Here is a 14868-nt window from a genome sequence, read left to right on the forward strand (position 1 = left end):
GGTCTGTCAGCTGACCTGTCCACCACACTAGCTATTGGTCTGTCAGCCCACCTGTCCACCACACTAGCTGTGGGTCTGTCAGCCCACCTGTCCACCACACTAGCTATGGGTATGTCAGCCCACCTGTCCACCACACTAGCTATGGGTCTGTCAGCTCACCTGTCCACCACACTAGCTAAGGGTCTGTCAGCCCACCTGTCCACCACACTAGCTATGGGTATGTCAGCCACCTGTCCACCACACTAGCTATGGGTCTGTCAGCTCACCTCTCCACCACACTAGCTAAGGGTCTGTCAGCTCACCTGTCCACCACACTAGCTGTGGGTCTGTCAGCCCACCTGTCCACCAAACTAGCTATGGGTCTGTCAGCTCACCTGTCCACCACACTAGCTGTGGGTCTGTCAGCTCACCTGTCCACCACACTAGCTATGGGTCTGTCAGTTCACCTGTCCACCACACTAGCTATGGGTCTGTCAGCTCACCTGTCCAACACACTAGCTGTGGGTCTGTCAGCTCACCTGTCCACCACACTAGCTAAGGGTCTGTCAGCTCCCCTGTCCACCACACTAGCTATGGGTCTGTTAGCTCAGCTGTCCACCACACTAGCTAAGGGTCTGTCAGCTCACCTGCCCACCACACTAGCTAAGGGTCTGTCAGCTCACCTGTCCACCACACTAGCTGTGGGTCTGTCAGCTCACCTGTCCACCACACTAGCTAAGGGTCTATCAGCTCACCTGTCCACCACACTAGCTAAGGGTCTGTCAGCTCACCTGTCGACCACACTAGCTAAGGGTCTGTCAGCTCACCTGTCCACCACACTAGCTAAGGGTCTGTCAGCTCACCTGTCCACCACACTAGCTATGGGTCTGTCAGCTCACCTGTCCACCACACTAGCTAAGGGTCTGTCAGCTCACCTGTCCACCACACTAGCTAAGGGTCTGTCAGCTCACCTGTCCACCACACTAGCTAAGGGTCTGTCAGCTCACCTGTCCACCACACTAGTTAAGGGTCTGTCAGCTCCCCTGTCCACCACACTAGCTATGGGTCTGTCAGCTCACCTGTCCACCACACTAGCTAAGGGTCTGTCAGCTCACCTGTCCACCACACTAGCTAAGGGTCTGTCAGCTGACCTGTCCACCACACTAGCTATTGGTCTGTCAGCTCACCTGTCCACCACACTAGCTGTGGGTCTGTCAGCCCACCTGTCCACCACACTAGCTATGGGTATGTCAGCCCACCTGTCCACCACACTAGCTATGGGTCTGTCAGCTCACCTGTCCACCACACTAGCTAAGGGTCTGTCAGCCACCTGTCCACTACACTAGCTATGGGTATGTCAGCCACCTGTCCACCACACTAGCTATGGGTCTGTCAGCTCACCTGTCCACCACACTAGCTAAGGGTCTGTCAGCTCACCTGTCCACCACACTAGCTGTGGGTCTGTCAGCTCACCTGTCCACCACACTAGCTATGGGTCTGTCAGCTCACCTGTCCACCACACTAGCTGTGGGTCTGTCAGCTCACCTGTCCACCACACTAGCTGTGGGTCTGTCAGCCCACCTGTCCACCACACTAGCTATGGGTCTGTCAGCTCACCTGTCCACCACACTAGCTGTGGGTCTGTCAGCTTTCCTGTCCACCACACTAGCTGTGGGTCTGTCAGCCTCACCTGTCCACCACACTAGCTAAGGGTCTGTCAGCTCACCTGTCCACCACACTAGCTGTGGGTCTGTCAGCCTACCTGTCCACCACACTAGCTATGGGTCTGTCAGCTCACCTGTCCACCACACTAGCTGTGGGTCTGTCAGCTCACCTGTCCACCACACTAGCTATGGTTCTGTCAGCCCACCTGTCCACCACACTAGCTATGGGTCTGTCAGCTCACCTGTCCACCACACTAGCTATGGGTCTGTCAGCTCACCTGTCCACCACACTAGCTATGGGTCTGTCAGCTCACCTGTCCACCACACTAGCTAAGGGTCTGTCAGCTCACCTGTCCACCACACTAGCTAAGGGTCTCGTCAGCTGACCTGTCCACCACACTAGCTATTGGTCTGTCAGCTCACCTGTCCACCACACTAGCTGTGGGTCTGTCAGCTCACCTGTCCACCACACTAGCTATGGGTATGTCAGCCCACCTGTCCACCACACTAGCTATGGGTCTGTCAGCTCACCTGTCCACCACACTAGCTAAGGGTCTGTCAGCCCACCTGTCCACCACACTAGCTATGGGTATGTCAGCTCACCTGTCCACCACACTAGCTATGGGTCTGTCAGCTCACCTGTCCACCACACTAGCTAAGGGTCTGTCAGCTCACCTGTCCACCACACTAGCTGTGGGTCTGTCAGCTCACCTGTCCACCACACTAGCTATGGGTCTGTCAGCTCACCTGTCCACCACACTAGCTATGGGTCTGTCAGCTCACCTGTCCACCACACTAGCTGTGGGTCTGTCAGCTTTCCTGTCCACCACACTAGCTGTGGGTCTGTCAGCCTACCTGTCCACCACACTAGCTAAGGGTCTGTCAGCTCACCTGTCCACCACACTAGCTGTGGGTCTGTCAGCCTACCTGTCCACCACACTAGCTATGGGTCTGTCAGCTCACCTGTCCACCACACTAGCTGTGGGTCTGTCAGCTCACCTGTCCACCACACTAGCTATGGTTCTGTCAGCCCACCTGTCCACCACACTAGCTATGGGTCTGTCAGCTCACCTGTCCACCACACTAGCTATGGGTCTGTCAGTTCACCTGTCCACCACACTAGCTATGGGTCTGTCAGCTCACCTGTCCACCACACTAGCTGTGGGTCTGTCAGCTCACCTGTCCACCACACTAGCTAAGGGTCTGTCAGCTCCCCTGTCCACCACACTAGCTATGGGTCTGTTAGCTCAGCTGTCCACCACACTAGCTAAGGGTCTGTCAGCTCACCTGCCCACCACACTAGCTAAGGGTCTGTCAGCTCACCTGTCCACCACACTAGCTATGTGTCTGTCAGTTTCACCTGTCCACCACACTAGCTAAGGGTCTGTCAGCTCACCTGTCCACCACACTAGCTAAGGGTCTGTCAGCTCACTTGTCCACCACACTAGCTAAGGGTCTGTCAGCTCACCTGTCCACCACACTAGCTAAGGGTCTGTCAGCTCACCTGTCCACCACACTAGCTAAGGGTCTGTCAGCTCACCTGTCCACCACACTAGTTAAGGGTCTGTCAGCTCCCCTGTCCACCACACTAGCTATGGGTCTGTCAGCTCACCTGTCCACCACACTAGCTATGGGTCTGTCAGCTCACCTGTCCACCACACTAGCTAAGGGTCTGTCAGCTCACCTGTCCACCACACTAGCTGTGGGTCTGTCAGCCCACCTGTCCACCACACTAGCTATGGGTATGTCAGCCCACCTGTCCACCACACTAGCTATGGGTCTGTCAGCTCACCTGTCCACCACACTAGCTAAGGGTCTGTCAGCCCACCTGTCCACCACACTAGCTATGGGTATGTCAGCCACCTGTCCACCACACTAGCTATGGGTCTGTCAGCTCACCTGTCCACCACACTAGCTAAGGGTCTGTCAGCCCACCTGTCCACCACACTAGCTGTGGGTCTGTCAGCCCACCTGTCCACCACACTAGCTATGGGTCTGTCAGCTCACCTGTCCACCACACTAGCTGTGGGTCTGTCAGCTCACCTGTCCACCACACTAGCTGTGGGTCTGTCAGCTCACCTGTCCACCACACTAGCTATGGGTCTGTCAGCTCACCTGTCCACCACACTAGCTGTGGGTCTGTCAGCTTTCCTGTCCACCACACTAGCTGTGGGTCTGTCAGCCTACCTGTCCACCACACTAGCTAAGGGTCTGTCAGCTCACCTGTCCACCACACTAGCTGTGGGTCTGTCAGCCTACCTGTCCACCACACTAGCTATGGGTCTGTCAGCTCACCTGTCCACCACACTAGCTGTGGGTCTGTCAGCTCACCTGTCCACCACACTAGCTATGGTTCTGTCAGCCCACCTGTCCACCACACTAGCTATGGGTCTGTCAGCTCACCTGTCCACCACACTAGCTATGGGTCTGTCAGTTCACCTGTCCACCACACTAGCTATGGGTCTGTCAGCTCACCTGTCCACCACACTAGCTGTGGGTCTGTCAGCTCACCTGTCCACCACACTAGCTGTAGGGTCTGTCAGCTCCACCTGTCCACCACACTAGCTATGGGTCTGTCAGCTCACCTGTCCACCACACTAGCTAAGGGTCTGTCAGCTCACCTGTCCACCACACTAGCTATGGGTCTGTCAGCTCACCTGTCCACCACACTAGCTATGGGTCTGTCAGCTCACCTGTCCACCACACTAGCTATGGGTCTGTCAGCTCACCTGTCCACCACACTAGCTAAGGGTCTGTCAGCTCACCTGTCCACCACACTAGCTAAGGGTCTGTCAGCTCACCTGTCCACCACACTAGCTATGGGTCTGTCAGCTCACCTGTCCACCACACTAGCTGTGGGTCTGTCAGCTCACCTGTCCACCACACTAGCTATGGGTCTGTCAGCTCACCTGTCCACCACACTAGCTATGGGTCTGTCAGCTCACCTGTCCACCACACTAGCTGTGGGTCTGTCAGCTCACCTGTCCACCACACTAGCTATGGGTCTATCAGCACACCTGTCCACCACACTAGCTGTGGGTCTGTCAGCTCACCTGTCCACCACACTAGCTATGGGTCTGTCAGCTCACCTGTCCACCACACTAGCTGAGGGTCTGTCAGCTCACCTGTCCACCACACTAGCTAAGGGTCTGTCAGCTCACCTGTCCACCACACTAGCTATGGGTCTGTCAGCTCACCTGTCCACCACACTAGCTATGGGTCTGTCAGCTCACCTGTCCACCACACTAGCTATGGGTCTGTCAGCTCACCTGTCCACCACACTAGCTAAGGGTCTGTCAGCCCACCTGTCCACCACACTAGCTATGGGTCTGTCAGCTCACCTGTCCACCACACTAGCTATGGGTCTGTCAGCTCACCTGTCCACCACACTAGCTAAGGGTCTGTCAGCTCACCTGTCCACCACACTAGCTGTGGGTCTGTCAGCTCACCTGTCCACCACACTAGCTATGGGTCTGTCAGCTCACCTGTCCACCACACTAGCTATGGGTCTGTCAGCTCACCTGTCCACCACACTAGCTATGGGTCTGTCAGCTCACCTGTCCACCACACTAGCTATGGGTCTGTCAGCTCACCTGTCCACCACACTAGCTGTGGGTCTGTCAGCTCACCTGTCCACCACACTAGCTATGGGTCTGTCAGCTCACCTGTCCACCACACTAGCTGTGGGTCTGTCAGCTCACCTGTCCACCACACTAGCTAAGGGTCTGTCAGCTCACCTGTCCACCACACTAGCTGTGGGTCTGTCAGCGCACCTGTCCACCACACTAGCTATGGGTCTGTCAGCTCACCTGTCCACCACACTAGCTATGGGTCTGTCAGCTCACCTGTCCACCACACTAGCTATGGGTCTGTCAGCTCACCTGTCCACCACACTAGCTGAAGGGTCTGTCAGCTCACCTGTCCACCACACTAGCTATGGGTCTGTCAGCTCACCTGTCCACCACACTAGCTATGGGTCTGTCAGCTCACCTGTCCACCACACTAGCTATGGGTCTGTCAGCTCACCTGTCCACCACACTAGCTGAGGGTCTGTCAGCTCACCTGTCCACCACACTAGCTATGGGTCTGTCAGCTCACCTGTCCACCACACTAGCTATGGGTCTGTCAGCTCACCTGTCCACCACACTAGCTATGGGTCTGTCAGCTCACCTGTCCACCACACTAGCTGTGGGTCTGTCAGCTCACCTGTCCACCACACTAGCTGTGGGTCTGTCAGCCCACCTGTCCACCACACTAGCTATGGGTCTGTCAGCTCACCTGTCCACCACACTAGCTATGGGTCTGTCAGCTCACCTGTCCACCACACTAGCTATGGGTCTGTCAGCTCACCTGTCCACCACACTAGCTGTGGGTCTGTCAGCTCACCTGTCCACCACACTAGCTATGGGTCTGTCAGCTCACCTGTCCACCACACTAGCTATGGGTCTGTCAGCTCACCTGTCCACCACACTAGCTATGGGTCTGTCAGCTCACCTGTCCACCACACTAGCTATGGGTCTGTCAGCTCACCTGTCCACCACACTAGCTGTGGGTCTGTCAGCTCACCTGTCCACCACACTAGCTAAGGGTCTGTCAGCTCACCTGTCCACCACACTAGCTAAGGGTCTGTCAGCTCACCTGTCCACCACACTAGCTGTGGGTCTGTCAGCTCACCTGTCCACCACACTAGCTGCTTTGATCCTGTCGATGACGATGACCTGTTTGTTCCTGTGGGTGGCGGTTGTCAAGGTGATACCCAGAGCTGCCCCCGGTGATTTGGCGATCTCCACCAATAGGGGACCAGATGCATTAATCACAGTATCTGAAAGGCACAGATGAAGATTGAATTTAATACAGTTGCGGTAGTATTGGTAGAACAATTATCACAATATTCATGCAATGCTCTTGCACTTTCTTTTGATAATTAGTCAGAAAAAAGCTGTTCCACAGTACAGGGTTTTAACAATGTTTTAGTGCCTGTAACTGTATGATGACAATGATATGGCATTCAGATTCCACCTCCCAGACAGTTATTATAATCAGGAGTTAACAGCAGGAACATGGGACAATTATCAGCCATTTTAGTCCAGGGCAGTTCGGTTCAGGCCCACGAGGTACTGAAGTACCGCTGCTTTCCTTTTTCACCTGGAAATAATTGGTCAATTATTGTCATTAATTGTCCAGAGAGGTCTGACTCAGTCTCTGATTAGAGGGGAAGCATGAAAACCAGCAGTACCGCAGCCAGGAAAATACAGCTATCGATTAATGCTTTTGTACACTATATTCAAAGTTGGTTGTAATATTCTGTGGTGGTAGTTGGTTTTTGCATTCTGTGGTGGTAGTTGGTTGTTGTATTCTGTGGTGGTAGTAGGTTGTTGTATTCTGTGGTGGTAGTTGGTTGTTGTATTCTGTGGTGGTAGTTGGTTGTAATATTCTGTGGTGGTAGTTGGTTTTTGCATTCTGCGGTGGTAGTTGGTTGTTGTATTCTGTGGTGGTAGTTGGTTGTTGTATTCTGTGGTGGTAGTTGGTTTTTGCATTCTGTGGTGGTAGTTGGTTGTTGTATTCTGTGGTGGTAGTTGGTTGTAATATTCTGTGGTGGTAGTTGGTTGTTGTATTCTGTGGTGGTAGTTGGTTGTAATATTCTGTGGTGGTAGTTGGTTGTTGTATTCTGTGGTGTTAGCTGGTTGTTGTATTCTGTGGTGGTAGTTGGTTTTAATATTCTGTGGTGGTAGTTGGTTGTTGTATTCTGTGGTGGTAGCTGGTTGTTGTATTCTGTGGTGGTAGCTGGTTGTTGTATTCTGTGGTGGTAGTAGGTTGTTGTATTCTGTGGTGGTAGTTGGTTGTTGTATTCTGTGGTGGTAGTTGGTTGTAATATTCTGTGGTGGTAGTTGGTTTTTGCATTCTGCGGTGGTAGTTGGTTGTTGTATTCTGTGGTGGTAGTTGGTTGTTGTATTCTGTGGTGGTAGTTGGTTTTTGCATTCTGTGGTGGTAGTTGGTTGTTGTATTCTGTGGTGGTAGTTGGTTGTAATATTCTGTGGTGGTAGTTGGTTGTTGTATTCTGTGGTGGTAGTTGGTTGTAATATTCTGTGGTGTTAGCTGGTTGTTGTATTCTGTGGTGGTAGTTGGTTGTAATATTCTGTGGTGGTAGTTGGTTGTTGTATTCTGTGGTGGTAGCTGGTTGTTGTATTCTGTGGTGGTAGTTGGTTGTTGTATTCTGTGGTGGTAGTTGGTTGTTGTATTCTGTGGTGGTAGCTGGCTGTTGTATTCTGTGGTGGTAGCTGGTTGTTGTATTCTGTGGTGGTAGTTGGTTTTAATATTCTGTGGTGTTAGCTGGTTGTTGTATTCTGTGGTGGTAGCTGGTTGTTGTATTCTGTGGTGGTAGTTGGTTTTAATATTCTGTGGTGGTAGTTGGTTGTTGTATTCTGTGGTGGTAGCTGGTTGTTGTATTCTGTGGTGGTAGCTGGTTGTTGTATTCTGTGGTGGTAGTTGGTTTTAATATTCTGTGGTGTTAGCTGGTTGTTGTATTCTGTGGTGGTAGCTGGTTGTTGTATTCTGTGGTGGTAGCTGGTTGTTGTATTCTGTGGTGGTAGCTGGTTGTAATATTGGATGATAGGGAATGGATGTTGGAGGAGTAAAAGACAACAACAGCTGTTTCCATTGTCTCCTTCTTTAACCACAGATCTGCAGCTAGCTAAGCGTATTTACCATTTACCACACACTGTACTCAATAGGGGGGCTTACTTTCTGCAGATTTGATATATACGAAGAGAACACGCAACCTTTTGTAACCGAGTTAGTCTGCTGTGTCTGCCTGGGACCCAGTCCCAGTACATAATTCTACCATGTCAGAGAACCCTGTCTAAAGGGAGACTGGGGGGAGTACTTCTCCCTGTTCCAGGCTTAGTGGGCGTGGCTCGCTAGGGCGGGCTGTTGGCAAGGTGTTACAGATTGTTCTGGAAAAATCTAATTAGCAAGTGGCAACACTGGGTAGTCACTTTAACCTCAATACTGGGGGAGGGATTGAAGGGTCTCCAGTCTGCCACTCAGCCAGATAGAAAACCTGCTATTTGAGATTCACAATTAAACAAAACAAGGAGAGAGCACTCCCTACCACAGAGAGTAGCAGGAGTGCCACTTAACTTTTGACTTCTGTCTAAGAACGAACACAATGTTTCTCCAGAGCAGAGGGTTTTTTTTCAATCTGAAGTTGAAGTCTACCAGACGCCCCTAACTCCATGCATATTACTACATTAATATTACTTCATTAACATTACTACATTAATATTACTTCATTAATATTACTCCATGAGTATTACTACATTAATATTACTCCATGAGTGTTACTACATTAATATTACTACATTAATATTACTACATGAATATTACTACGTTAATATTACTTCATTAACATTACTACATTAATATTACTCCATGAGTATTACTACATTAATATTACTACATTAATATTACTACATTAATATTACCCCATGAATATTACTCCATTAATATTACTTCATTAACATTACTACATTAATATTATTCCATGAGTATTACTACATTAATATTACTCCATGAATATTACTACATTAATATTACTCCATGAATATTACTACATTAATTTTACTTCATTAGCATTACTACGTTAATATTACTCCATGAGTATTACTACATTAATATTACTCCATGAATAGTACTACATTAATATTACTTCATTAGCATTACTACATTAATATTACTCCATGAGTATTACTACATTAATATTACTCCATGAATATTACTACATTAATATTACTTCATTAACATTACTACATTAATATTACTCCATGAGTATTACTGCATTAATATTACTCCATGAATAGTACTACATTAATATTACTCCATGAATAGTACTACATTAATCGTACTTCATTAGCATTACTACATTAATATTACTCCATGAGTATTACTACATTAATATTACTCCATTAATATTACTACATTAATATTACTCCATGAATATTACTCCATTAATATTACTTCATTAACGTTACTACATTAATATTACTCCATGAGTATTACTACATTAATATTACTCCATGAATATTACTCCATTAATATTACTCCATGCATATTACTACATTAATATTACTCCATGAATATTACTACATTAATATTACTACATTAATATTACTTCATTAACATTACTACATTAATATTACATTACATTACATTTACATGTACATTTAAGTCATTTAGCTTACAAATTGGTGCATTCACCTTATGATATCCAGTGGAACAACCACTTTACAATAGTGCATCTAAATCTTTTAAGGGGGGGGTTAGAAGGATTACTTTATCCTATCCCAGGTATTCCTTGAAGAGGTGGGGTTTCAGGTGTCTCCGGAAGGTGGTGATTGACTCCGCTGTCCTGGCGTCGTGAGGGAGCTTGTTCCACCATTGGGGTGCCAGAGCAGCGAACAGTTTTGACTGGGCTGACTGGGCTGGACTTCATTAACATTACTTCATTAACATTTCTACATTAATATTACTACATGAATATTATTCCATGAATATTATTCCATGCATATTACTCCATGCATATTACTACATTCATATTACTACATTCATATTACTACATTCATATTACTCCATGAATACTACTCCATGAATATTACTCCATGAATAATACACCATGAATATTACCCCATGAATATTACTCCATGAATACTCCCCCATGAATATTACACCATGAATACTACCTCATGAATATTACTCCATGAATATTATTCCATTTCACATTTCAGTGAGGTGAAACAAACAAATAAAAAAAGTTAAATAAAGTAAACATTCAGTCTGGATGCCAGACAACGAACAGTCAGAAGAAATTACTTTATTTATTTAATTATTACTTATTTATTTCTCCAGGAGAGTTTTCTCTGATGGAGTATATCATATCTCTATGGTTTATCTTACCCATGATAGAGACGTCATATTCGATCTGGAAAAGGGCCTCCTGACCACACTGGTTGAGCACGGTGAGGGCATCTCCATGGTTGGCACTGTGGAGAGGTACCCCGTCAACACTCATCAGACGGTCGCCCGGCTTCAGAGTGCTCTCTCTACAGGGGTACATGGTACAGGGACAAGGAGAGAGAGGGAAATAGAAAGAGAAAGAGAAAGAGAGAGACAGAGAGAGAGAAAGACAGAGAGAGAGAGAGAGAGTAAGAGAGACAAACAGGGAGAGGGGAGAAAGGGAGAGGAGAGGCAGGGAGAGGAGAGAGACAGGGAGAGGAGAGAGACAGGGAAAGGAGAGAGACAGGGAGAGTAGAGAAACAGGGAGAGGATAGAGAAAGAAAAAGGGAAGAGATGGGCAGAGATGGGACACTGTTGTTTGGTTCAATAAACAGGGATAGATTCATTAGTATATCCAGGTTTTGTTGCTGGCCATGTGACCTAACCAGGAACAACCTAGTGAAAATATGTTATACAAGACACACATAGATGCGCAGATCCTTTTTACGGGGTGGGCAATCACAAACCCATGGCTTTTCTTTTTGATGTATGTGAAAGGTAAAGCAAAGCAAAAAACTGTTTACAAAAACTGTCACATTAGACATTTGTAAATTAATATGGCTTCTATCCAACCAAACTATTAAGGAATTCTACACAACTTAGATCCTGGCGACAAGTATTAATGGAAGACAACCACAGTCACTGGAGACAACAGATACAGAGGAACATTGACTGAACCAAAGGCACAGAGAGGAAAGATGCCTCAGACAGCTACACCCTACAGTCTTGTGGGTCAAAGGGGGAGGGAGAGGGAGAGGGAGAGAGAGGGAGAGAGAGAGAGGGATAGAGAGAGAGAGAGGAACAGAGAGAGCGAGAGAGAGAAAGAGTGAGAGAGAGAGAGAGAGAGAGAGAGAGAGGGAGGGACAGAGAAAGAGCGGGACAGAGGAAGAGAGAAACAGAGAGAGAAGGATGGGAAAGAAGAAGGACAGGGACAGAGGGGGTGAGGAGAGGGAGGAGAAGGAGAATAATTGCATGTTCTGTTCCAGTTTCTGCGACCTGTCACATGGTATTTAAGGGGCCGCATCTCAAACAATGTTCTGTAACTACATTCTGACTATCTTACAAATGGCAGAGAAAACCCAAGCAGCATTTCCATTCCCTCTGCCAAGTGGCACACTGAATAAATCCAGTTTCATTACGGCAGGAAGAGAGCACTCTGTTAGATCTCCTCTCCACTCCTCTTTTCTTCTCTCCTCTCATTTATTTCCCTCTCCTCTCTTCTCTCTTTTCATCTCCTTTCCTTCTACCTCTCCTCTCTTTTCTTCTCTTGTCCTCTCTTCTCTTCCCCTCCTCTCGTCCTCTTTTCTCTTCTCCTCAACTCTCTTCTTTTCTCTTCCCCTCCTCTCTTGTCCTCTCTTCTCCTCTCATTTCTTCTCCTCTTCTCTCCTCTTCTCTCTTCTCCTCTCCTCCTTTCTTTTCCTTTCCTCTCATCTCCACTGTCTCTACTTCTACCTCTCCTCTTCTCTCTTCAATTCTCCTCTTCTCTCCTTCTACCTCTCCTCTCTCCCCACTCTTCTCCGACATTTCTCATCTCGCTTATTTTACAATTGGATGGGAAGAGAGGAAAAAGGGAAAACACAGGCATATGTAACGAGCGCCAGACAAAATATTCAGGAGACATATTCATATATTCAATATCCCTCTCAGCCAAACAGAACAAAGTTAACACAGGCTCTCAGATGACACCAATAGTGCACTACATTTAGACCCTATATAGTGTACTATAAAATAGCTCGAGGGGATATGTACTGAACTGCAGCTGACCCTGTGCCCCTTCTCAAAAATAAGTATTGTATCTTGTGGTAGCAAAGCTCAAGACAACATTCCTGACATACCAAAGCTGGTCAAAATAAAGTAATATTCTATTTCATTTTATATGGGGAATAGGATACCATATGTGACTCAGGTGTTCCACCATACCTGTCTGCAGGACCTCCCGGCCGGACGTACGTCACCACTAGGGGGCGTGATTTGTTCCAGTCTTCGTGCGAGCCCCCTGAAACGTCACATGAAACAGACCTGGTGAGGAAGCGGTTTGGTAATACAGGTCTCGCATTACTTTTAATAAGGCATTTACCTAACAAACATCTGCATAAAAACATTGTTAACCAATAAAGGAAGCATCGGAATGTGTGGTCATATTTTACTCTGTTTCGCTAATCCTTTCAGACGCTAACAGCTAAAAATAATCTTCCATGCTAACTGTGCAGTTAATCTTGGATTGATTTCCCTACAGCTCAAATTACTCAGTATTTTATTGGGCTGTGGATGGCGTTGTTAGGAAATTAGCAATTCCAAGTGGGGACACTGTTGAAACTGCTGAGGCTAGCTTAAATCAATTTGAGTGTGCTTCTTTATGGGTTAGGGTTAGGGTTAGTGACTGGAACATAGTCAAATTAACCAGTAGAAGACAAGAGGAAAACAGGATCTGTGACATAGTATAGTACCTCTCATGACGAAGCCGAAGCTGGTCCCTTCTTTGTGCAAACATATCTCGATTGTCTTGGAAATCACACCTGATGTGCTGTCTGGTGCTGGAGGAGAACCAGAGAGAGAGAGAAAGGAATGGGACAGGTACAGGTAGGGGGGGTCAGGACAGAGGTACAGGTAGGGGGGGTCAGGACAGAGGTACAGGTAGGGGGGGTCAGGACAGAGGTACAGGTAGGGGGGGTCAGGACAGAGGTACAGGTAGGGATGGGTTAGGACAGAGGTACAGGTAGGGGGGTTCAGGACAGAGGTACAGGTAGGGGGGGTCAGGACAGAGGTACAGGTAGGGGGGGTCAGGACAGAGGTACAGGTAGGGGGGGTCAGGACAGAGGTACAGGTAGGGGGGTTCAGGACAGAGGTACAGGTAGGGGGGTTCAGGACAGAGGTACAGGTAGGGGGGGTTAGGACAGAGGTACAGGTAGGGGGGGTCAGGACAGAGGTACAGGTAGGGGGGTCAGGACAGAGGTACAGGTAGGGGGGGTCAGGACAGAGGTACAGGTAGGGGGGGTCAGGACAGAGGTACAGGTAGGGGCGTTCAGGACAGAGGTACAGGTAGGGGGGGTTAGGACAGAGGTACAGGTAGGGGGGAGAGAGAGTTATAATACGACATTTATGACATTTGAAATGTCTTTATTCTTTTGGAACTTTTGTGAGTGTAATGTTTAATGTTAATTTGTATTGTTTATTTAACTTTTGTTTACTATCTACTTCACTTGCTTTGGCAATGTTAACATGTGTTTCCCATGCCAATAAAGCCCTTAAATTGAAATTGAATTGAGAGGGAGAAAGAGTGAGAGAGAGAGAGAGAGAGAGAGAGAGAGAGTGTGAGAGAGAGAGAGAGAGAGAGAGAGATCAAAAGAAAGAAAGAAAGGGAGCGAGTGAGATAAAGGTAGAAGGAGGGAGAGAGAGAGAGAGAGAGAGACTATTTGCACATCGTTACAACACTGTATATAGACATAATATGACATTTGTAATGTCTTTATTCTTTTGAAACTTCTGTATGTGTAATGTCTACTGTTAATTTGTATTGTTTATTATCTACTTCACTTGCTTTGGCAAGGTTAACATATGTTTCCCATGCCAATAAAGCCCTTGAATTGAATTGAGAGAGAGAAAGGTAGAAGCAGGGAGAGAGAGAGAAAAAGTTAGGAGGGAGAGCGACAGAAAGAAATAGAGAGAGAGAGAAAAAAAATGTCAAAATAATAAAACAATTGGAGAGTGTAATTTCCCCAAATTTGAAACCCTTATTGAAGGCTTATTGAGAGACAGCGATAGATTGAGAGCAAGAAATAGAAGGATTAGAGGGAGAGAAAGAGAGAGGGATAAAGAGAGAAAGGTACAGAGAAGTACAGAATGGTAGTGAGAGGCATATGAATGATGTCACCGCCGTTAAATCATAGGTTTTACTGGGCTAGTCCCCAGTAACCGACGAACAGCAATGATACATAGACAGAATATTATTACAAATCTGTAAGGTCATGCAGAATTGGTTAGGCTTGTAAAGTTCAAATGGTAGTGTTAAATGTCTGTTTTACTAGAATGGCAGATCGGGGAACACATAGAGATGTCTTATTGGCAACACTGATATCATACTGGCAGACCACGTAAACTGAGCAGGTAAATCTCTTGGCTGTATCTGATAACTGGGGCTTGTAGTATCTGATAACTGAGACCTGTGGTACCTGAT

The 14868-nt window shown here is 47.5% G+C and overlaps 1 protein-coding gene across 1 annotated transcript in view; it reads right to left on the minus strand.

Annotated features, from left to right (window-relative positions):
- The window catches only part of grip2b (glutamate receptor interacting protein 2b), a 202976-nt gene that overhangs the window by 120943 nt on the left and 67165 nt on the right, over positions 1 to 14868 (minus strand). The window contains 4 exon segments of the mRNA XM_082967512.1: positions 6318 to 6465; positions 10596 to 10741; positions 12615 to 12690; positions 13142 to 13228. Coding sequence (XP_082823638.1) covers positions 6318 to 6465; positions 10596 to 10741; positions 12615 to 12690; positions 13142 to 13228 — 457 coding nt within the window.

This window comes from Salmo salar, chromosome 22 (assembly GCF_965601325.2).
Source record: "Salmo salar chromosome 22, fSalSal1, whole genome shotgun sequence".
NCBI lineage: Eukaryota > Metazoa > Chordata > Actinopteri > Salmoniformes > Salmonidae > Salmo > Salmo salar.